Source organism: Sceloporus occidentalis, unplaced genomic scaffold, assembly GCF_023333645.1.
Source record: "Sceloporus occidentalis isolate IW3139 unplaced genomic scaffold, rSceOcc1.0.p SCAF_1, whole genome shotgun sequence".
Classification (NCBI taxonomy): domain Eukaryota; kingdom Metazoa; phylum Chordata; class Lepidosauria; order Squamata; family Phrynosomatidae; genus Sceloporus; species Sceloporus occidentalis.
Window position 1 is genome coordinate 171,174,503 of NW_028316981.1, and position 23,266 is coordinate 171,197,768.

The 23,266-nt window shown below is 42.4% G+C and overlaps 1 protein-coding gene and 1 long non-coding RNA gene across 2 annotated transcripts in view; one reads left to right on the forward strand and one right to left on the reverse strand.

Annotated features, from left to right (window-relative positions):
• The first annotated feature begins 1,305 nt into the window (after nucleotides 1-1,305).
• Nucleotides 1,306-23,266, forward strand: part of LOC149322733 (uncharacterized) — a 51,150-nt gene continuing 29,189 nt past the window's right edge. Inside the window, exon 1 of the long non-coding RNA XR_016280000.1 lies at nucleotides 1,306-1,370. This is a non-coding gene — a long non-coding RNA (uncharacterized LOC149322733). The remainder of the gene's footprint in view (nucleotides 1,371-23,266) is intronic.
• LOC149322734 (inhibin beta E chain-like) lies at nucleotides 6,955-11,410 on the reverse strand. Its single transcript, XM_089509183.1, has 2 exons — nucleotides 10,840-11,410; nucleotides 6,955-9,020 (listed from the first exon to the last, which is right to left on the reverse strand). The coding sequence occupies exons 1-2, from the start codon at nucleotides 11,201-11,203 to the stop codon at nucleotides 8,302-8,304; spliced, it is 1,083 nt and encodes a 360-aa protein (XP_089365309.1). The 5' UTR covers nucleotides 11,204-11,410; the 3' UTR covers nucleotides 6,955-8,301.

A 23,266-nucleotide genomic window follows, 5' to 3' on the forward strand; every position in this document is an offset into this window, starting at 1 on the left:
AAGTTGGCATGAGTAATAGTCTTCTGGTTGCATGTTGAGTTGGGCAGTTCAGTATATCTACTGAAATGACAAGGGTGCTTCCAGGTAAAGTTTTTATTATATAACTGGCCTGCCACATGCATGGAATTTTAAAGAGGATTTAAGTATACTGTCGTTGTTTTTAATTTTAAACTCTCCCACGTTTCCCCAGTGCTTCTTCCTTAAAGAAATCCTATTGTGAGAAAAGAACCAAGTGAATAATAGGAAATGCATACTCCCATAGTGTCTAGTTTATTCTTCATGTTTGACATTTCTTGATTCTTTGTCTATTGAGAGAGCAGAGATAGAGAGGCCTGGTCAGAACTCTAATCCTGCCACAGAGAAGATGAGATAGTTATTAAGCATAGTTTTGCAAAGTCCCAGATAGATTTTCCCACTAGTCTTTGCTACTGTAAAATTAGATGGATGTTTTGTGTCATTCAGACAAGTGCTATTCTTTTGTTCTGCAGGCTTCATCTGCACTGCAGAATTAATGCAGTTTGACACCACTTTAACTGTCCTGACTGAATGTTATGGAATTTTTGCATTTGTAGCTTTGTGAGATATTTAGCTTTCTCCATTAGAGAGCTCTGGTGTCACAACAAACTACAAATCCCAGGATTCCATAGGTTGAAGCTATGACTGTTAACTGCATTAATCCTGCAGTGTGGCAGGAGCCCTGGTCTCTCAAACTGTCTGACCCATGGTTGTTGAACTGTCCAATTCCCACAGGTCATAAGCTCCCTTTCTGATTAACTTTGATTAGGCTACAAGAAAAGGGTCAAGAGACCCACTACACCATCTTGTCTTCCTTCGTTATTTTGGTTCATGTCAGTTTTGGATTCCTCTTAAGTCCAAACTGATTGCCCACCATAGGACAGAATGAATGCTTGCCCCCTACTTTCCCCTTCCTTTAATCTTTCTGCTGTCACTTTAAGAAAATTAAAGAAGCTCAGAAACAAGCAGGATTAACGGTTTAGGATTCCAGGCTTTCAACTCCTTGGGATGGCAGGTTTGTATGTCAGCATGTCAGGGGGTATGTGTGACACATGCACACTCATTCCTCAAACTCACTAGTCCAACTGTAGATTTCTCCCACATCATTAACAGCTGATCTTTGACCCTAACCAGCCCCAACTTTTCATGATCCATTTATGCATTTCTACCATCATTCCACCTGTTAATCCCACCAGTCTCCTTCCCACCAATGTAATTTACCGTAAATCCCATAACCCCAGAGCTGAACTAATAGTTTTCTTCTCTGTTACAGCCACAGAGTTACTGTAATTTGATTTTCACTAAAAGGATGAAGTAATCCAAATGCAGAGATACTGGATTCCTCCTAGTTTAAGGTATGCACACGCAATGTACCCAGGCAGTTGGATCATGGAGCTGGCTCTAGCTTTTCACTGGTATCAAGGGACCTCTGACACCCTCTCTCCCAGTGCGAGCATACCTCTTATTCATTATTATTATTATTATTATTATTATTATTATTATTATTAAACTTTATTTCTAAAGCGCTGTAATTATTCATGTATGCAAGACTTCAGTTACCCGCATCATCAATTTCTTGGGTGCTGACAGAATCGTGGAGAAGACTGTCCTCTTCAGCAGCCTGAATGACAGACACATGTGGCCCTCCAGATGTTGTCAGATTGCAAATCCTGTAAACCCTAATAAGCATAGCCAATAATAGGGGATAATGAGATTTCCAACATAATAACACTTAGAACACCATTTCACCTAAATCCCTCTCTTGGATGCACATTTTAACATGAGGAGGAGGCTTGTACACATCAGAAAGACTGTGAGTAATACAGTGGGCCCTTCTTATCCGCTGGGGTTTGGTTCCAGCACCCCCTGTGGATAACAAAATCCGTGGATGCTCAAGTCCCATTAAATATGGTGTCCCTTACATAAAATGGCAAAATCAAGCTTTGCTATTTGGAATATTTTCAAGCTGTGGATGCTTGAATCCATGGATAAAAAAATCCATGAATACGGAGGGCCAACTATACCATCTGGAAACGATTGCTGCATTCACACTGCAGAAATAATCCAGTTTGATACCACTTTAATTATCATGGCTTCATGCTATGGAATGCTGGGGTTAGTAGTTTGGTGCGACACCAGAGCTCTCTTGCAGAGAAGGCAATCTCACAAAACTACAAATCCCATAATTTCATAGCACTGAGCCATGGCAGCTAAAGTGGTATCAGTCTAGATTATTTCAGCAGTGTGGATGCAGCCTACACTCTATCAAGAGTCTAAACCAGTGCTACTCAAAGTGGGCTGCAGTGAGTCCCTGAGCCATTGGCTGCTAGTTCCTGGTGAGTTTCAGTGAAAGAAAAAAACAATTGTAGTCAGTGATCATAAATGTGGTGCTGGAAAAATAATTGCCAAACCCCACATCAGATAGCTTGAGAAGCATTGTTCTATCTAGACCCTTAGTAGAATCAGAGTTGGAAGAGACCAACTCTATGATTACTTGATCTTGTTTGGTCATTGCTGCTGGCATTATCCATGGTCATGTGTCATAATTTTTCCAAGGTACTGACCTTGGGCCACTCTATGCACATTAATACACACATGCCCCAAATCACTGATTCACATTGAGATGGCTACAATGTGATTCACATTGAGAAGGGGTTGGGAAAGCAATATTCCCAAAGAATCCATGGCTGAAGGAAAAGAAGTGCTGCCTTTAGTATGATGATGGAGTGTTAAAAATTTGCCACTGGTTCCCACTTTCTTACTTGTATGAAAGATTGAAACAGACTCATGAAAAAAACAAAGAACTAGATAGTGAAATGCAGCAATCGGTCAGGACTGAACGTTCAGAAGAGATGTACTGTACATCAAAATGTTGCTTGGCTGTACTGGTTGGGGAATTCTGGGAGTTGTAATCTAAAAATAATTTCCCCAAACTCTGCATTACAAATCCCAAGGTGAATGCAAGCCTATTGGGAGGGGGGGTGTTGTTATTAGTACCCATCCCTAGTGGGCCTAGGGTTGGGATCACATTGCGATCCCCTCCTGAACAGAGCAACTTGATCGGTGGACTGTGTGCACAAAGCGTCCTGGCTGATGAAAGCTGCCCTTTGCTCTCTGTGTTGTACTTTGTCAAGCAGCAAGCCCATGGCTGAGGGAGAGGGGAGCAGGCCACCTGGCCAGAAAGATGATAATGTGCTTCCGAGCTGCCATGCAACACTGGACTTTGAGCTGTGCTCATTTCACGGGAAGCTGAGGCACTCTGAAATACATCACAGTTGTGCAGAAAAGTGAAATTTCCCGATAATGGGTTCTGATACTGCCAGCTGATTAAAAAGGGAATTAAGATAATTTTGTGGTTTGTGAATATCAGGTATTTACTGAAGCTTAGTGGGTTGAGTGTTGGATTACAACTCTGGAGACCAGGGTTCAAGTCCCAGCTCTGCTGGTAAGCCCACTGGGTGACATTGGCCAAGTCATTTGCTCTCAGCCTCAGGGGAAAGCAATAGCAAGCCTCCTCTGAATATCTCTTGCCAAGAAAACCCCATGATAGGTTCACCTTAGGGTTGCCATAAATTGGAAACAACTTGAAGGCAAACAATAACAACAAAGTGGGTTGCAGTAGATAGAACTTGGGGTGCAAGTGAGTTTTCTCGATGGTAGGCATTTAACTGTGAATTGCAGCAACCAGTTTTCATTCCATGATGGCAGCTTCTCCTAGCCTGAGACCCTCTATTGTGTTGGATTATACTGTAGTTCCCATCATCCCCAGTCAGCATATTCAGGTGGTGCTGGCCAGTCACAACAGTAGGAAATGTGGAGGTGCCAGTTTTCTCCACTATCCATTAACACCAGTGGAAGCTTTATGGGGCTTTTGCCCAAATACGCTACATGCTTGTGCTAGACCTGTCCCATGAGTCAGCATTGTGATAGTCACAGTTTGGACTTATCTTCCTTCCCCCCCAAAATACCTAAGGCTGAAGAGTGGTTAAATAAATGCTTGTGACTACAACCCTTTTAGAGGAACATGAGGCCCATAAAATGAACTCACCAAATAATACCCCATGCGGCACTAAGGTAACATTTATACAGTGTCCAGCCAGTGTGAAGTGTCTCTCCATCAGCCTGTTTGTAATGTGAGTTCTTAGATGATACAATAAATGCACAATCTTTTGCACTGACATACAGTCAACCATCCATATTGGCTGGGGTCTTAGATGATACAATAATTCTAAAGCATTGATATGAAATATAATGTATACGAAATATAATGAAATTTAAGTCCAATAAATCTATGGACAATGGCATGTATGCATCTACATCATCACATCTATGTGCATATGCTGTCATTGACTTATATAGGATGGGGCTAGCTACAGCTGCTTCAAACTGCAGATAGCTATCTGCTAATACAAAGGGCTGACTGCAATTATTATTATTTTGCTTCTAAGGTGCATCTGCACTGCAGAAATAATCCAGTTTGACACCACTAACTGCTATGGCTCAATGCTATAGAATTATGGGAAATGCAGTTTATTGTGGCACCAGAGCTCTCTGACAGGGAAGGCTAAATACCTCACAAAACTTCAAATCCCAGCATTCCTTAGCATGCAACCATGGCAACTAAAACGGTGTCAATTATTTCTGCAGTGCAGATGCAGTGAAAGCAAGCACATAGGGGAAGGGGCCTAAAGGTATCCGATCCTTTCTGATATTGGAAACTAAGCAAGGTCAGCCCTGGCTAGTACTTTGATGGGAGACTGCCAATGAATACCAGTTGTTGTAGTCTACATTTCAGAGGAAAGAACTAGCAAAACTGCCTCTGAGGATTGCTCATGTAAGCAAATCCTATGGAATCCATGGGATAGCCATAAACTGACAGGCAACTTGAAGGTACATACATGGGGGTGTATCAAGTTATATCAGGCCCTCTAATCACATTTCCCTTTTTTAAAAACTAAACAACAGGGCTAAAAAGGAGTGCAAGGTACCACTTTGTGGGGGCTGAATTTAGTTTTAAAATCTGATCGGTGGTTGAGAAACACAAACATCATGCATCTGTACATGCATGGTAGGCATGATCCTGATTATGCCCTCACATGGCCGTTTAAGAGTAAGTAAGAACCATCTCAAAACTTGTTGCTTCATATTTATTGTATTGTCTAATACAAGGTTTTTCAACCAGGGTTCTCACAAACCCTAGGGCTCTATAAGATGTTGCTAGGGGCTTCACGAGAGATCAAGTCTGGAAAATAAAGCAATTTCTTGAGCTGTAGATATAATAATTTTTCAGGGGTTCCCTGAAACCTGAAAATTATTTCCAGAGTAAAAAGGTTGAGAAAAGTAACCGTCTAATTAAAAGATTGTATGTACAGTGCTGTGTAAATTTACAGCGCTATATAAATAAAGCTTAATAATAATAATAATAATAATAATAAAGGTTGTTAACTTGTTAGATTTTATTGTTGGAGATCATACTGTGGGCTGCTTTAGATTTATTGATATATTATTGGTATGTGTCAGGTTTTGCATACTATCAACTTTTAAAATCCCGAAGATTCTTTTGTTATATTATTATACTTTTTTTTGGTTGAATTACTGGTGTGTGTCAGATTTTGTAAAAATTGATTTAAAAAAAGAACTTTGAAAGGAAACTAATTTACATTGTTTAGAAGTAAACTTGCGTATGTCCAGCTCAGCCTCTCTGTTTTGTTTCATAAACCTGCTAAACCTATTTAATCAGAGGTGACTGCACAGCAAAAAGTTAGTCTCAATTTACTCCCAATGTCTCCATGTTTACTTTCATTCCCCAGTAAAATCTGGCAATTGGCTTCATTTTGTACTCCCAAGTTTTGCAAGAATGACAGCTTGAAAATCTTTCCTGGGCATCTGTTCACTCCATGTATGCAAGGAAGTCTATGGAGCTATGCAGACTGCCCCAAAGGAGAGGCCTCTAGCCGCCCCTTTCTGCGCCAGATCAGAGATGTGGCAACCGCTGTGGTCCTGATCTGACCGTTTCAGGGTGCCGCGACTTTACGGCACTCCTTTGGCACTGCATTATGCGGACGCAGCACCGGAGGAGCCCCATAACACTGCACGCCGTGTGGAGCGGTGTGTCATGTGGACCTGACACCCTGACTCCGTCCCTAGTCTGCCTTTCAGGCTGGTCTGTACAAGGCCCATGAAAGCTCATGCTACAACTTCTTTGCAGAAGGAGCCCTGGTGGCACAGTGGTTAAGGCTGATGCTGCAGCCATACACAGCCACAAGGTTGTGAGCAGTGTTGCCAATTTCCAGGGAATTCCCCGGAATCTGGGGAATTTAATCACTTTCCATTTAATTTCTGTGTTTGCAAAACTTCTGGGGAATTTCCAGGAAATTCAACCTTCCCGCCCAAACAGTGGCCATTCTCTCTACCTGCAGCCAATAGAAAGTGATCAGGAAGTCTGGATGGAAGAACTACCTTCCCCGTCCTGGAAGTCCCACCCCCTTTAGGCTTTCCCATACTGCCTTGCGGCCCCCTGTCCCAGAAGTCTCATCCCCTTCTGGGTAATTTGGGGGAGTTCTGGGGAATCAATCCGGGGAATTCTTCGAGGCTTGTTAGCAGCACTGGTTGTGAGTTCAATCCCAGGCAGGGCTCCAGGGTTGACTCAGCCTTGTATTCTTCCGTAGGTTGCTAAAATGAGTATCCAGTTTGTTGGGGGCAATTGGCTTACACATTGTAAACCGCTTAAGGAGTGCTTATGTGCACTGATAAGCAGTATAGAAATGTACTTGCTATTGCTATTGCACAGTTACTCTCAAAGGTGCTTCAAGTAAGCAGAAGCTGTTGCTAAATGTCATTGGTATGCAGACCTTCCCCATTAGCTAAATGCTACATGGGCTAAAAATGACTTTTTCCAGTGTGATGAAGTCCATGATAAGCTAAGAAAGAAATAGAGGATCTGGACCCTGGAAGCTCACTGTACATGTGCCTAGGTAGTCTTTAGAAGTGAGCTGGTAATGAGATATGCCAGAAAGGGAGAGCACCAGCTACCAGGCACTACAGAAAGGAGGAAAACTCAGAATGAGGTAGTGAACTGAGGGAACCAGGATAGGGAAATGGGGCACAGGAGATGTAGAATCCAGAGGATTGATTGTTATGGCTATAGTGTGATGGCTTTTGGACTTTTTTTTTTTTACCCATTTTAAAACGTAGGAATAATTTCAGCAGAACATTTCTCAGAGGATGCCAGGAGTTTTTTTCCCCTTTTAAACAATTTTTTATTATTGATATCATGCCAAAATATAAAATAATATAGATATATTAACATAAGCACAACACACATACACACACAAATACAAAACACACAATGAGAGCCTGTTCAGTGTTAGCTTCTCCAGCTGGATGGGATTCTTGTGCACACCCAGTGTAGGATCCTCTCCAAGTGTACACTGCCCAGTCCATTTGGAGACAAAGAACGCAAAAAAAAAACCAAAAACAAAAAAACAAGATGATAAAAATGAGGGGAGTATTAATGCAAATCTTAACAATATGCAAAATTGAGATTTATCTTTAAGACAAAGTACACAGCATTCATTTCCCATTATACTGAATTGGTCAGATCTGAACAGGTTTGTGTTATTAACTCTTATTTCCATTTTGTTGTAGAATTCTGTTGAATGTATAAAAAATGCAGAGAATGAATTGAGGCAAGCATATGTATCCTGGTCTATAAACTTCTCCACATTACTGTAGGGGGTATTTTGCTAATGCTTCCCTTGGCTGGTAATTTATCTAACCCCAGGGTACAGATTGAAACATTTGTTTTTTGGACTACAGCTCCCAGAATTCCCTAGCCAGAATGGCCAATGTGGCCAAAAAACTAAATGTTCTGAGTTTTGCTCAGGACCACAGAGGGAGGAGAGGAAGGGATCACGTGAATCTACTCAGGAAGGGGGCAGAATTCAAAGAGGCTATAAAACAGTAACCTCCAGAGGGGGAGCCTGAATAGGAACCCAACAGTAACCTGTTGGCAGCCCTGCTGAGCATTCTCTGTGTGCTTTACAGTGAATGTGTATGTAGGGAATAAGGCAGGAGGAGTGGAATCCTGCTGCAATCTGCTTTTCCCTACAGAAACCACTGTTGCTCTCTGAAAAGAGTCCACACCATGCCCACACTATAGCTTAGACAGGAGCATCATCATTCATGACTGTCCTGCCCGGGTGTCTACCAGGAGTGGATGGCCTGCAACTCACTTCTCGCTCTCTCTGCCCCTTTCAGCTTTCCCCCATGGCTACAGTCCTGCCCTTAGCTGCAACCACAAGCGTCGACAACCATGTCGGGAATATCAGTCTTGATGAGGTTGCTATTGGGGTCAAAGTAGAGCAGAGAAAGGGCCCGTCGCTGGGTGGGGACACAGCAAGAACGGCCAGCAGTCTGGATGTTGTTGGCTTTGACCAAATTGAAGACAGTGGTGTGAAAGGAGGCTGCAATGCCAGGCGTGCCAGCCAGGTGCATGGGGCATTCACCCATGCAATAGTTTATCTGATAACCCTCTGGCTTAAAGATCCAGTCATTCCAGCCAATGTCCCGGAAGTCGACGTAATAATCTTTTCGGCAGCAAACGTCAGAGTTTTGGTCACAACTTAGGTTGCGCTTGGTGATTCGGTGGCCCGGCTTCTGCATCTTGGCTTTCACCACCAGGAAGGGCTGGTGGGAGCTGCCAGTGGTAGTCACCAAGGCTGTGACATTGAGATGGCAGCCTTTGCACTGCAGCTCTAAATGGAGAGTTTCATCCTTGCTCTCAAAGAAGTTCTGCATGGCTGGCATGAGGGAGAAGGTGTGCCAGCCACTGCCCTTGCTCCCCAGCTGCTGCTCCACTAAGGGCACTTGCTGATGCCCTGCCAAATAGATCTGTATTGTGATGTTTCGATGGGCCTTGAGATACAGCCACAGCTGGGCCTCGAGCATGTGCATGTCTTGGTCTTTTGTTTGGGTAAGCTGGAACTGTAGCAGCCCAGAAGGCTCTGCAGAGAACAGACAAGATGAAAATCAATAGCCTTCTAAGTGCATTGCTAGAATTCCTACCCTGCCCCATAACAGCTAAAAACTTGAGATGGAGTCCTTCAAATGTCAGCAAGATGCCTGGCCCTCACTGTGTGTGTCTTTGCTGCTTTGTACCTACATAGTTGTGGAGCTCACTAGGTACCATGAAGCACACTGGGGCAGCCACTGGCTGTTGTGAGGAAAAGTGGTTTATAAATGTCGCAGACAAATAAACAAAACCTGTGTCATGCCCCCAGAGCAATCCTGTGACATAGATCAGGCTGAGAAAGCATGAATAATTCAAGAGAGCCTAGTTAACTTCTTACTTGAATTTGAACTTGAGCTCCCATCTGTATACTGAATAAAAACAACTAGAATAATATATCATCATAATTTATTATGATTTGCCCAGTACCTAAGAAATTGAGTATTGTACAAGTCATGTGGGTAGGCACAAGAGGAGAACACTGTTATTCAGATCTGTCTGCAGTAGCACAAAGATTCTCATCAACTTGTTCTTCCCTCAGGCTGCATCTACACTGCAGAATTAATTCAGTTTGACACCGCTTTAACTGCCATGGCTCAATGCTGTGGAATTTTGGGATTTGTTGTTTTGTGAAATCTGTCAGAGAGCTCTGGTGCCACAACAAACTACAGAATTCCATAGGATGGAGCCATTTCAGTTAAAGCAGCATCAAACTGCATTAATTCTGCAGTGTGGCAGGAGCCTCAACCTCCCCAGATCCCATACCAAAGGCTATTTAGTTCTTGTTCCCTCATGGACAGCACCAATAGATAAATATTTGGTGTGATTCCTTTGTACAACCTAGAGATGCATTTTAACTTGCCAGAGTCTGAAAAAGTTATTTTTTTGAACTATATTGGCCATTCCGCCTGGAGTTCCTGAGAATCCCCCCCACACACACACACACTCCCCCCCACACCAATAACTTTTCCATGTTCTGTGTGAACCAGCTTGCAGCAGTGTGCCTTGAAGCTTAATCCAATGGTCTCACCCAATGTTTGGTGACCTATCGGCCAAGCGCATGCCTAGCCCCTTCACAATACTATGTTCCACGTGGATTTCTACCATGCCATGGCTACAAAGGTCACTCCATGGTAGAAGTACATAGATCAACAAAACTGCATAAAATTCCATTGTGCGATCTGGACACTTTTCAACAGGGCCACTCTATGGTCAGATCCTCTTTGCCTGCTAAAAGTTTAGCTTTCACCTAGACGTTTTCATTTGCAGTCCCTATTGTAATGAATGGAGAACTGCCCAAAGCTTTGATTCCCTAGATTCCATGTATAGAAAAAGACATCAGACAGATGGGCAGCTGTGTGTAGTAAACTCAGCACTGAACAAGAAAACCACAGAGTGGTGTTGGGTTATTCCTTTAATTGTCTACCACTTAATTGGATGTATAGTGAATGATAGAGATTAACAAGTAAAGTCTATGCTCTACCCCTATATGATCCTCTCCTCACCCGAATTATAATTAGGCCTACATATTAGAGCAGAAGAAGGAATTTCAGCAGGTGGAGCTTGGGAGACAAGGGGTGTCTGCTGAGATTCCTTCTGCAAAACAAATAAAGGTACAGAAGCCCTGTCCTGGTTTTCACTTGCCAACCCTAGAGTCTAATGGGAAAGACATTCCAGCACAAAGAATAACGACTAGCCTCTGCTTCCTAAGAGGAGTTTTGTATGGAGTAATGGTATGGAGGGTGGGGTGATCTGTGAATGTGACTTATTTTCCTCATTTAAGCCCCAGCCACATGCCTGGAAGAGGCACTCACCTGTCTCTGCAAAACTGATGATCTCATACCCTTGCTCATCAGGCTGCGGCTTCTCCCATTCAGATGATTGACTACTTCCATCCATCCGGCCTTTGCCCAAGTGCAGACGACGCAGCGCATTGGCAATAGCAGCACGTGGCACGGGGTGGGTGATGTTGGGCCTCTGGCTCAGGTTGAGTTTTTGCAGGATCTGCTGCTTGGCTACTTCCACCAGGAAGGCCTTCTCAGCGCTTGGCTCTAGAGGGGGCATCCGGCAGGAAGGGCAGCCAGGTCTTGCCTCGACCCAGGCCGCACAGGTCCAGAGGAGGGCTAGAGTGGCCAGGGGCCTGCCCTTGCCCTGGAAGCTGGAGGAAGGAGGAGCCATCAAGAAGACACCAAGGGATGCACCTACCAAGGGTGCAGTTGCAGAATGATGCAGGCAGGTGGAAGCTTCTTGGCAGGTAGACCACGTCTGGAGCTCACAAACTGTGCGTCGGCTGCATGCACAGCACCTGCATCTTAGCCTTCACAGTCTCCTCCTGGGTCCAGGAAGATAAGATGAACCTCCAGGTCCCTTTTAGCCTTCTGTGAATTCCTCCTCCAGCTGTTGCTTTGCAGGCCAGGCTGAAAGGCAGGTGTGTCTCGCTGGAGAGATCTTGGCTCTCTGACGGGCACTTCATGAGTGTCATCCAGCCAGGTGCCTCAGTACTTGTCACTCTGTCAGCCTTGGCACCACCCCCTGGGCCTCTGCAATTGGCTGGCTGGCTTGCAGTGCCCAGAGGGGAGGTTTCTTGCAGATGGGATGGGGTTTAGGGTGGAAGGGGATTGCAGGTGGTGAGGAATATGTGCCTCTGAAGAGGAAAGGAGAGAGAGCTCTATAGCCCATGATGCAAAAAGGGTGAGGATTGCACAGAGCAGTGGGAGGGAGAAAGGGCACCCTGTGCCAGAGGAATATAAGATCCAAGGTATGGGGAAATGGCAAAAGTATAGGGTTAAGGTGAGAAGGGGCTTGGAACAGATCAAGCCAGAGAACTCATTAGAAGCCAAGATGATAAAACTGTGACTGATGAACTTCGACCATATAATGGGGAAGGCATGGATCACTGGAAAAGGTTATAATGCTAGGAAAGATAGAGGGCAGAGGAAGGAGAGGAAGACCACATGCTAGATGGATGGACTCAATCAGGGGGAATAAGGGCATGGGATTGCAGGGACTAAGCAGTGAAATGGAAGATAGGGGTTCTTGGAGGTGTCCCATCCACAGGGTTGCCATGGGTCAAGGTTGACTTGGGGCCAGTTAACAACAACAACAAGGATGTGCAGGGACTACACTTTGGCTTTGGAACAGAACCTGGGAAAGTCCCATTTGGAATGTGCTGCCCACAGTTCCCCACAGCTAGCATGGACAGTGGACGGGGGAGTTGTGATCCAGTGGGTTGTGATCCAGTTTCCCAAGATTTGCTTTGGAGCAATATAGAGGTGTCTTCTTGGTTTAGTAGCAGTGGCAGCAACGGAGAGCCAGCATGGTTTAAGACAGTGATTCCCGAACTCTGATCCTCCAGGTGTTTTGGACTTCAGCTCCCAGAAGCCACAGCCATCTTGGCCAATGGTCTAGGATTCTGGGAGTTGAAGTCCAAAACATCTGGAAGGCAGAGTTTGGGAATCACTGATTTGAGTGATGGACTCTGGAGACCCGGGTTCAAAACCCTGCTCAAGTGTGTGTGTGTGTGTGTGTGTGTGTATACCATTGGGTGACTTGAGCAAGTCACACTTTGTCAGCCTGAAAGTATGGCAATGTCAAACCCTCTCTGAAGAAATTTGCCAAGAAAACCCTATGATAGCTTTGCCCTAGGGCAAAAGTAAAAAATAACTTGGGGCACATAACAACAACAAAAGTGGCAGCAGCAGGATAGGAATTTGCCAATGTTAGAAGCTGTGTACAAGGCATTTTTTTTAGATAAGAAAAAAGAAAGGAAGAGAAAAAGACAGTTATGTATACCAGAGTTGTGAACATTATTTCAGCATAAAGAATTGCTTTGGGGAGAAAGCAATAGCCTAGAATTCTAGGCTAGACCAGAAGCACATTGTAAATGGCTGCTTTTTCTTAAATAAGAATGGCTTACTTTTCAGCAGTGGTTTTTTTATATAAAAATCTGAATAATGTCCTGCCATGTGCAGCTTGGCCAGCAGTATCCAACCCCAGGTCCAGTATCACGTATTAATGACACCTCTTCTTGCAGTGTACTTTATTAAAAAATCCACATTAATGTTTTCTATATTCAAGTTTTCTCTCCTTTTTGAATAGTTTCTGTTTTTGTATCTCACTTTACAATATTGTTTCAGAGATGATTAAATGATAATGACACATGTTTAGAGCACACCTAAAAAGGTAGTGTGCAATATCACTTAGGAGGGGCAGCATGGTGTAGTGGTTTGAGTGTTGGACTCTGACTCTGGAGACCAGGGTTCGATTCCCAGCTCAGCCATGAAACCCACTGGGTGACCTTGAGGAATTCACATTGTCTCAGCCTCAGAGGAAGCAATGGCAAACCTCTCTGAACAAACCATGATAGGTTTCCCTTAGCATCGCCATAAGTTGGAAAAAACTTGAAGGCACACAACCACCACAACAAAACCACTCAGAGCAAAGCTACATGTGATATTAAATGTCTCTTTGTGTGCTTTAAAATAATGCTAATAGACACCAAGAGATCCCCCCTCTACAAGTGTAAATAGTAGCTGTGGGATATCTTTTTTTCAAGACCACAACAGGGAAGGGTTGAAAGGATTACCGGTAAATTCACCCTCCCATTCCCCCAAATTTCTCTCTCATATTTACAACCCCCCCCCCCATTTTCTGTTAGCATATTAAGAAACATATACATTAAATGTGGTGTTTAGTTTAGCATTTTGATCTCAATTAGAGCTTTGATTCCAAGATGTACAGTAGAGTCTCAGTTATCCGACATAATTGGGCGGGCCTAATAGTTGGTTAACTAAAAATGTCAGATAATCCGGAGGGTTATCCGACCTTGAAAACTGAAGCCGGCAGGGAGAGGCTTCGGCAAGGGCCCAGGCCTCTCCTTCCCAGGCCATTTCTTGCCCTGAACGGACTTTGAGGAGCCCTTTCGGGGTGAGGAAAGGCAAGCCTGTCGCAGCTGCCATGTTTGGGGGTGTGTCTGGGGGGGGGGAGAGGTGTGGGATACTCCGGAATGTCGGATAAACGAATGTTGGATTACCGAGACTCTACTGTATGTACATTTGCAGAGGAATTAAAAAGGTAGCTCTTAGTCTGCCTTTTGACTCCAGCTTGGTACTGAATGGAGGTAAATAATCTGGACAAAAACTGCACACACATCCTCTCCTCTTTAAAGGTAGATCTTTTGAAGAAATGTTACTGGGCAGAGAAGTGAGGGGAAGGATTTTGTACTAAGTTGCAAGTTAAACTTCTAGTCTGGATTTTGTCAACATGGTGTCAAGCTGTCTGGGGATGACGGGAGGTGTAGTCCAATACATGGAGAGGGAAGTACCAGATCAACGAAGCCTTCTCCAGTCTCCCAAGGATCCAAGCAAGCAGAGAAATCACCTGAGCATTGTCAAAGGTGTAAAAGGCACCTCAAGTGAACTCTTTCTGGAATTCTCTCATCTTTCAGAAGTCACAAAGTCCTTATCTGTTGTTGTTATTGCTGCTGGTGGTGATTAGCAAAGGTGTGGAAGCGTGTCTGTAGGCAGGCACCTGATTTCCCTTTCTGTTACTCTGACGTCTGGCAGGTGCCACGTTACTGCCCTGCTCAGGGTTCCTTCACCTTGAGACATCACCTAAGCTTTGCTCAAGTGCCAAGGTCCCTCCTACCTGAGCTCCAACTTCTCTGACCCAAAGGGCCCTTTGCAGAGCTTGGAAAATTACTTTCAAAGTACTGTTGCATCTCTGTGTACAGTATTTTTTTAAAACCACACATTAAGTCCTTTAGTTGCGACAGTATTTTAAAGGGTGGAACTGAACTCAGGTCTTTTGATTTCACTGCTTTAAGCTCTAATGGTTTTTGTAAGTACCTCCTTGTTGTGTGCCTTCAAATTGTTTCCAACTTAAGGCAATCCTATAATGGTGTTTTCTTGGCAAGATTTATTTAGAGAGGATTTACAATTGCATTCTTTTGAGTCTGAAAAAGTATGACTTGTTCAAGGTGGGTTTCCATGGCCAAGCAGGGATTTGAACCCTGGTCTCCCAGAGTCCTTAGTCCAACATTCATCCCAGTACACTACTCTGGCTCTGCAAAACACTGCCTTCTATTTTTGCTAAATCTTGGAACTTGAATATCTAGAATTGAGGGAAATTGAGCAAATTTACCTCATTTATGTTACTGTGAAAGCATTAGGTTTATATTACTTTGCAGTATAATCTAGATTCTCTGCTCTTTCCTGCCAGTTTTTAAAGTAATGGAATTCTAGCAGGCTGAATTGTGGTAAATTGCTATAGTTTTCTAAATGTAAGCCCTTAGAGGAGTTAGTGGTCAGGGATACATTCTAGTTGCCTGACTGTGATGGGAAGATGACCCCCATTACATTCCAAAGTAGGAGACAGTGATGTTTCACCACCAGGAACATAAAGAGCATTAGTGCCCAAGAAGTCTGTTGGTAATTTAGCCTACAGACAAAGCCACTGGTGCAAATTTTAACTCTGTAAGGCCTAGGTGATAAAATGACAAAAGGAAAAGAGAGATGGTGCATGGTACTATAAAAATCCAACTGATTCAATGTGTATGCTTCTGTCTCCTCAAAATGGAGTGTAAGGTGACTTGTAAATTATGCACAAGTTAGGGCTAGAAAAATTACTTTTGAGAAGAATTAACACAATGGCCTGCTCTGCATCATTCTACCACTGCTCAGTTATGGAGTCATTCTTATTAAAAGTAACTTTCCAAGCTCAATAACATTATCTGAAACACCTGAGCTAAAATTCAAAACATATACTGGGCATCAGGTTAATCAGGGCTGAACAAGTACTTCTTTACTGCATAAGAAGTGGGACTTTGTGAGACTTCTATATCCCATCTTTTTAAGCTGATCATCCTATTAATTCCACAGTGTGCTCATGAGACATAGGTCTTACCCTACCTTAATAAAGGCTGGTAACTGTTGTGATCACAGAATCTGTGGAGGGGAAAGTATTTATTACAAGAGAATTTGATGCAGCAGGGCTTATGTTGTTGTGGTGGTGTGCATTCAAGTAATTTCCAACCCAAGGCAAACCTATCATGGGGCTTTCTTTGCAAGATTTATTCAGAGGTGGTTGGCTTTTGCCTCCCTTTTAGGCTCTGAAAATCACTCAATGGGTTTCCATGGCCAAACACAGATTTCAATCTTGCTCTCCCAAAATCCCAGCCCATTGCTTAAACTCCTACACCACTCTGGCTGTTTCAACTGGTGTTACAATAAAAAAATGTTAATTTGGTCTTGCAAGTGGTTAACTGAACATTTAGATCAAAGAATGCCCTGTTCCTGGTTGTGCTTGGCTTTCCAATATTGTAAAAGATGTGGCAGTGAGATCCAATTTGGACATAGATAAGTTTGCTCATAACACTGGTTCCATGAAGGCAAAAGGCCAGAGAACCAGCTTGATGGTGTTCAATCTTTGGGAGAAAATTGTTTGGGGTGTGTGTGTGTCCCATTTTGTAAGATTTTACTACCGTAATTGGCATACTAGCTGCTTTCTATTTTTGTACTAAGTGTTTGTGTGCGTGTGTATGTGTGTGCGCCTTGGCATGGTGATCACATAAACCTCATAGAGTTTTCTTAGGCAAGGAATACTCAAAGGTGATTTTACCAGTTGCTTCCTCTGAAATATAGCTTACAGCACCTGGCATTCACTGGTGGTCTCCCATTCATGTACTAACAGGTTGACCCTGCTTAGCTTCCAAGATCAAACAGGATGTGGTGCCTTTAATATTTAGGCCCATTCACTTTTCCAATCATGAAGCAACATTGCCAATTGGGTCCTATAACTGGCCAGACCAAAAAGAAAATTGGTTTGATTAGGAAATGTAGTTTCTGCCATCAGCCACATATGGGCCTTCATATGCCATGTGAAAGAATTGCTTCCAAAGAGTATATTGACTATGGGCCAATTGTTGCTACTAGAACTACAGTAAGGGATATAAATGACCTATGTTCATCTCATACAAATCCAGAATTTTATGGAGGGTGTGGAATTCATTATCTTGAAAATCTCTGCTTTCAAGTGTTGGGGGAGGGAGGAATAACAGAGTGAACACACTCTAAATTAAATAGGTCTTGTGTGTTGTGTGTCTTCAAGTCAGTTCCGACTTAATGGCAACTTTAAGGCAAAACTATCATGGGGTTTTCTTGCCAAGATTTGTTCAGAGGAGGTTTGCCATTGCCTTCCCCTGAGGCTGAGAGCATGTGGCTTGCCCAAGATCATATAGAGGGTTTACATCTCATTAAATATATCCAGGAGTTTTGTGTGTGTGTGCGCGTGTGTGCGTGCGTGTGTTTGTGTGTTTATCAGGAATCCATACCATTTCCTATTGCAATCCACAGGTGGGCAACAAGAAGCAGCTGTACAGGGTTGATAGTGGGGGTAGAAGGATCTACACACACACACACACTCACACTGTACAGATGTATAGAGAAAAGCTGCCACAGCTGACTGATACCTACTTTGAAAAATGTATATTTTCATGCAGAGAAAACTTTCAACAGAGTCAGCTGGCTTTATTTTTTTACAAGAATTAATAAAGAAGGTGAACATGGGAGAAAGATTCTTGACATGGATTAAAGCAATCTATAAAGAGCAAAGGGCATGATTAATTGTGAATGAAGAAAAACAGAATGTATACAGATCGAAAGTAGTATGAGACAGGAATGCCCTCTTTCTTCATTACTATTTCTCATAGTTATTGAAATACTGAATAATAAAATACGTACATGAAGATACTTTTTTTACAAGGAGTAAAAAGGAAAGACCAACAATTTAGAATCAAAGCATATGCAGATGATTTAATCTGCTTTTTAGAAGATCCACTCAGGAGCATAAGACATTTAAATTTAAAATTAACAGATTTTGGGAAGCTATCAGGTTTCAAAGTAAACAACAGAAAACTACAATTTTGACTAAGCATTTAACACCACTGGAAGAAGAGGAACTAAAAAGAGAAACCAAATTTAATATACAGAACAAGGTGAAGTACCTGGGAATAACATTGACCAAGAGAAATATATATGCATACAAAAACAACTATGACAAAATGTGGAGAGAGATTTAAAAAATGACCTTGAAAAATGGACTAAGCTACACCTGTCCCTCTCAAATAGAGCAGCTATAATTAAAATAAATATATTACCCAGGTTTATTTTCCTTTTTCAGAATCTTCCCATTATAGCAAATGTAATTTGTTTTGTTAATTGGCAAAGAGAACTATCCAAATTTCTTTGGGAAAGAAAAAAAGCTAGGACCAGATGGAAAATTCTTACAGAGGATAAAGAAAAAGATGGATTAGCGCTCCCAAACTTGAAATTATATTATTATGCCTCTTGTTTATGCTGGTTGGAAGAAATTGATTAGATACACTGATCTTGTACTGATAAAGAATAAAAATGAATTTGTAATAAAATCCAGTACACAGCTACAAGAGGAAAAAATAGAAATTAATTGGTTCTTTTATAACCAACTTAATGGACAGTTTAGAAATGATCATAAATTGTATGGATTTACTAAAGAGATGAATGAAATAGACAACATCCTATTTGATGAAGAAGGAAGACACATTGCTAAATACTATAAACTGCTAAAAAAAAGAGACTTAGGCCGGTTACAGACTGGCACTTGGGACGTCCGCAGGACGTCCCATTTTAAAAAAGGGGCGTCTCTTCTAGACGCCCCTGGCTCTAATACGGACTCTGTCCGTACAATATGGCGCCGGCCGTTCCACACGGCTGGCGCCATCTTTGCATATCGGACGCTGTGCGTCCGAACGTGTCGCAGCGTCTGAGACATCGTGAATGCGCCCCTGGCGCCTCGCGACGTCACAGAGGCACCGCAAGAAGAAGCTCCATTTTGGAGCGTCTTTTTCGGTCCGTGCGGGAGCCGCGCGCTGTGGCTGCTGCAGCTCCCGCACGGAGCAAACGCGGCGGCGGCAGATCGCCTCAAAGCGGCGGTCTATAACCCGCCATAGAAACAGAATCCATAAAACAGGTGATGAGAAAATGGGCACGAGACATTGGCAAGATAATAGATCTGGAGAATTGGGAAAACTCTTGGAAGAAGACTAACAAATTAACACTATCTCAGAATTACAAAGATAACTATATTAAAATGTTTCACTAGTGGTATATGACCCCCTCCAGACTAAACAAGATATATAAGACCGGATCCATAAAATGTTGGAAATGTCGAAAGCAAGAACAGAACTTTATCCACATGTGGTGGAACTGCCAAAAAGCAAAGCAATATTGCAGAAATATAATAGAATTAATGAATGAGATACTTCAGACAGAATTAATCTTGGATTAATCTTTTTATTAAATATATTGATAGATTAGATAAAACAATAGAAGAAGAGTATGGCCGAGTAATTTTATATATGATTACCACGGCAAGAATATTATATGCACAAAAAAATCAGGAATAAACTCTTCTAGAACATGGCCTCATAGCCTGAAAAACCCACAAAAAATTATACAAACTATGCTTATTTTGAATATGTTTTAATGAATAGCAGTGGCCCAACCTATCCTAACGCCGGAGGTGTTCCTGTCTTGCAGCCACCTGCCGGTCACCTCCCTGTTCTTTTTAAAAGTTCTGGCCTGGACCTACTGGTTGGAAACAGACAGTGATGTCAAGGAGCAGCCGCTGCCAGCAATAGGGATAAAATGAATATTTGAAAATATTTGAAAAATGGTTGGAAAATGTGTTTCTTGGGTGTTGAGAATAATCCTGGAAAATCTTTGCAGTTTGGGAATTTCTTGTTAATTGCCATCAAGTTGACTTCAGCTTATGTCCGTGAATGACAGGCCTTCAGGACACCCTCTATCATTTCAACAGCCCTGCTCAGATCCTGCAGATTCAGGGCCATGGCTTCCTTGATTGAGGTAATCCATCTTGAATGTGATCTTCCTCTTTTCTTATGAACTTCTTCCTTACCAAGAATTATTTTCTTTTCTAGTGAATCATGTGTTCTTACAATATGGGCAAAGTACAATAGTCTCAGTTTTATCATCTGGGTTTCTGGGGAGAGTTTAGGCTTGATTTGCTTATTTTACACAACATTTGCTTTTTCTACACAATTCTACAAAATAGTGTGTGATTCTTTTGCACAGAAAATGACATCTTCTTTGCAGAAAAGAAAACATTTTTTAAAAATAACAAAATACAAATAATATATACTATTGTGCAGAAACATTATTTTCTGCATAGAAAATGCTGTTTCTGGTATAGAAAAAGCTGTAGTCGGGGACTTATTCTGCACAAAATTTGTAGGTGGTGTGTTGTTGTTTTTTTTGTTGCAAAAAAACCATGAAAACAATTTGCAAAATAAGCATTTCTCTACTGATATGCTTGATTTGCAGTTTATTTAGTTTTGTGCATTTTTTTTTTTTGGAAGAAGCATAGTGCAGCTTGGGTACAGGTTTAGGCTTCACTGTGTAGTCACAACAGATGTTAGTTTCCCCTTGAGCTGGACACTGAAGAACAAAGCAAATCACCTTCTTGCCTATGTCAGGAGACTAATTCTGCTTTAGGTTCTTGCTGGGTTTTTTTTGCTGTAGGCATTCGAATGCCAGATGCTGAATTGACCAGCTGGAGAAGTTCCACAACTAGCAGGTCTGCTGACATACAAGGATTTTGGCTATAGGGTGGACATAATGCAAAGGGCATAATGGGAGTAAAGTACTTGGGATCGTTGGTTTTGGCCAGGGAGAGACTGAGGTAGCGTGTAAACACGTCTGTCTGGGAAAAAGCAATATGATGCAACAGCAGGTCCAGGGCTAAAGGTTACTGCACACTAAGTCTGCTGGCAACTCAGTGCCTAGAATAGGCCAGGAATGTAAACAGTTAGCAACTGGCCCTGGCACAAAGCCAGGGCACGTGTCTCATGGTGCCTACATTTGCCTGGAGACACCATGTACAGGGCCTGGAAGAACTACTGCAGTGGGACAAACCTGTCATTAAGCAAGCCCAGTGTCCTGACTCTGAAAATGGGTGCATCCCCAGAACAATGGATTGGTCCCCTCGCAATGCTGACATATCTCTTTGGAAGCAGCATCTCAAGCTAAGTCAGCAGTGAGATCATTTCACTGGTTGGACAAGCATCAAACCATTCAGTTTGCACTGTTCTTCACTCATTCATAGCTTTAAATTTAGGTTTGGAGCCATGGAAGTTCTAAATGCCCCATATTCTATCTCTTCCCATCAGTTTTTACTAGCTGGATATCTCAGAAGCCCCTTGACTACATAGGGTCCAGCAGTCAGCATACAGACTATTAGGGTTAGGGTTATACATGCAGTCCAACATAGAGCAAACACATGAATGTCTAGAGATGGCTGGGAAATCAGGACTCCCTTCAATATTCACAGAGCCTGAAATGTGGGGAAAGGATGGATCAATTCCCCCACATACTAGGTGGGCCAGCTGATCAGGTAAAATTGGACCTACCAAAAATTCTATGAAACCGAATGATCAAGCACACACAGAAAAATATTGACAGCTGTTATAGCTGAACCCTCCCAAGAATAACAACTCTATGCTATGTAAATTAAGTTGAGAATCAGCTACATTGTACAAAAGGAGTGGACTTTAAAGTCCGCATTGCGCTTGTGTTCATAGTTAAAGATGATTAAATGGTAGACAGGTGGGCAATTTGCCCTCCACTTGACTGTGCCTCTCCCTGAGATACTGTTGTAACTACAGTGATGGTCTGACTGGAAATTTGAAATTGTAGCAGGAGGTAGACTGTCCTGCCTTCAGTGACCCTAGTACAAACCATCTATGTTCTTTAGTTATTTCATTAAGCCCAAGGATGGGCTTACTTCCTAGAGTAGGGGAATGGGGAAGGGAAGTTTGCAGTGGCCATTTGTACTTTGTATGCTAGCAAGAGGAAAAATCTGAACAAGGCTGCCTACGAAAACATTGTAACTCAGATTAATGTTTGAGTCATCAACAACCTCCAACCCCTGGTAACTTTTCTTTGTATTCTGCCAGTTTTAATACTTTAGGGCTTTAGGATATTGATGGCTTAGATCTCAACCACAGAATCATAGACTTGGAGGGATTTCCAGTGGTCATCTAATCCAATCCTCTACCAGTGCAGGAATCCACGACTAACACATCTCTGAAAAATAGCCATTTAGCCTCTACTTTGAAATCTCCAACAAGGGAGAGCCCACCATCTTTCAGGTCCTTTGAGTCACCATTTGTCCACAATATAGGTAGAAGACTGTATTATGCACTAATGTGTAAATATATAAGCAATCCCTTAGTCTCTCTAAAATGTTAAATTCGTTTTTCCTCTGATTTTTGTTTTGTGATTGAACAACACAGAAAGACGAATCTCTAATAGCACCTTTATGAAAGAACCAAAGTGATTCCATTTGGATGGTACAGTGTAGGGGGCAGACAATGCCACAAACCCTCAACATGTTAAAATACTTCAGAGTTCCTCTCAAAATGGTGACCAGAAGTGATACTGCCTCATTTTGATAAGGTCCTCAATTTAAATAGAAATGTTTTGGAGTTGTGGAGGAATCTGGAAGTGTTAGGTTGGGTTGGGGATGTTTTTGTGGTGGCTATCTGTGTGTTTTGGAGTGCAAATTGTCTGAAAATCACAACAAAAAATATTAATTTGGTGGGGGGCTGGATTTTTTTGTAGGGGACTAACAGGGGCTCCAGGGACTGTAAAAATGGTATTCAGGTCTACATGTGGACTGCAGGCCTTGCTTTTCCCACTTCAGGTGTACAGGCTTTGTAGTAAAAAGAAACTCAAATATGGTGCCTTTTCATCTTCCTTTAACTGGCTTGTTATTTGTTATTTTTCTCTTGTTTTTGGTGAGGGTGTTTGGGACTTCTACTAGAAAGGAGAAGGAAGGTGATATTTTGTGGCTCTTTGCCTAGACTTGGATGAGATCCTCATTCTTCTGAAAGTTGTGCTTCTGCATAAGATGCATTTTTCTATATTTTCTTGCTTCTAGTTTTAAGACTTCTTTTAAAACTTCTTAGAAATTGTATTGATTCTTTAACCTTTGGAACATCAGAAAAAATCATGCTGGCTTAGATTGATGAATTTATACCCTCCAACTGATTTGTCAAGGGCAATCCCCATTAATCTTCTGTTGTCCCACTTTTTCAGCTGCTTTTAAAGTGTTCCAGTTTCTCTCTCATTCTTCCCCTCTGTCTTGCTGCAAATTGTGCCAAAGTAGTTTGCATTCAGTTAACTC

Excerpts from the sequence above, each read along its gene's own strand:
- LOC149322734 (XM_089509183.1), bottom strand. The coding sequence starts at position 11,203 with ATGGCTCCTCCTTCCTCCAGCTTCCAGGGCAAGGGCAGGCCCCTGGCC. Across the intron at positions 9,021-10,839 it reads CATCAGTTTTGCAGAGACAG|AGCCTTCTGGGCTGCTACAG; the intron begins GTGAGTGCCTCT and ends TGTTCTCTGCAG.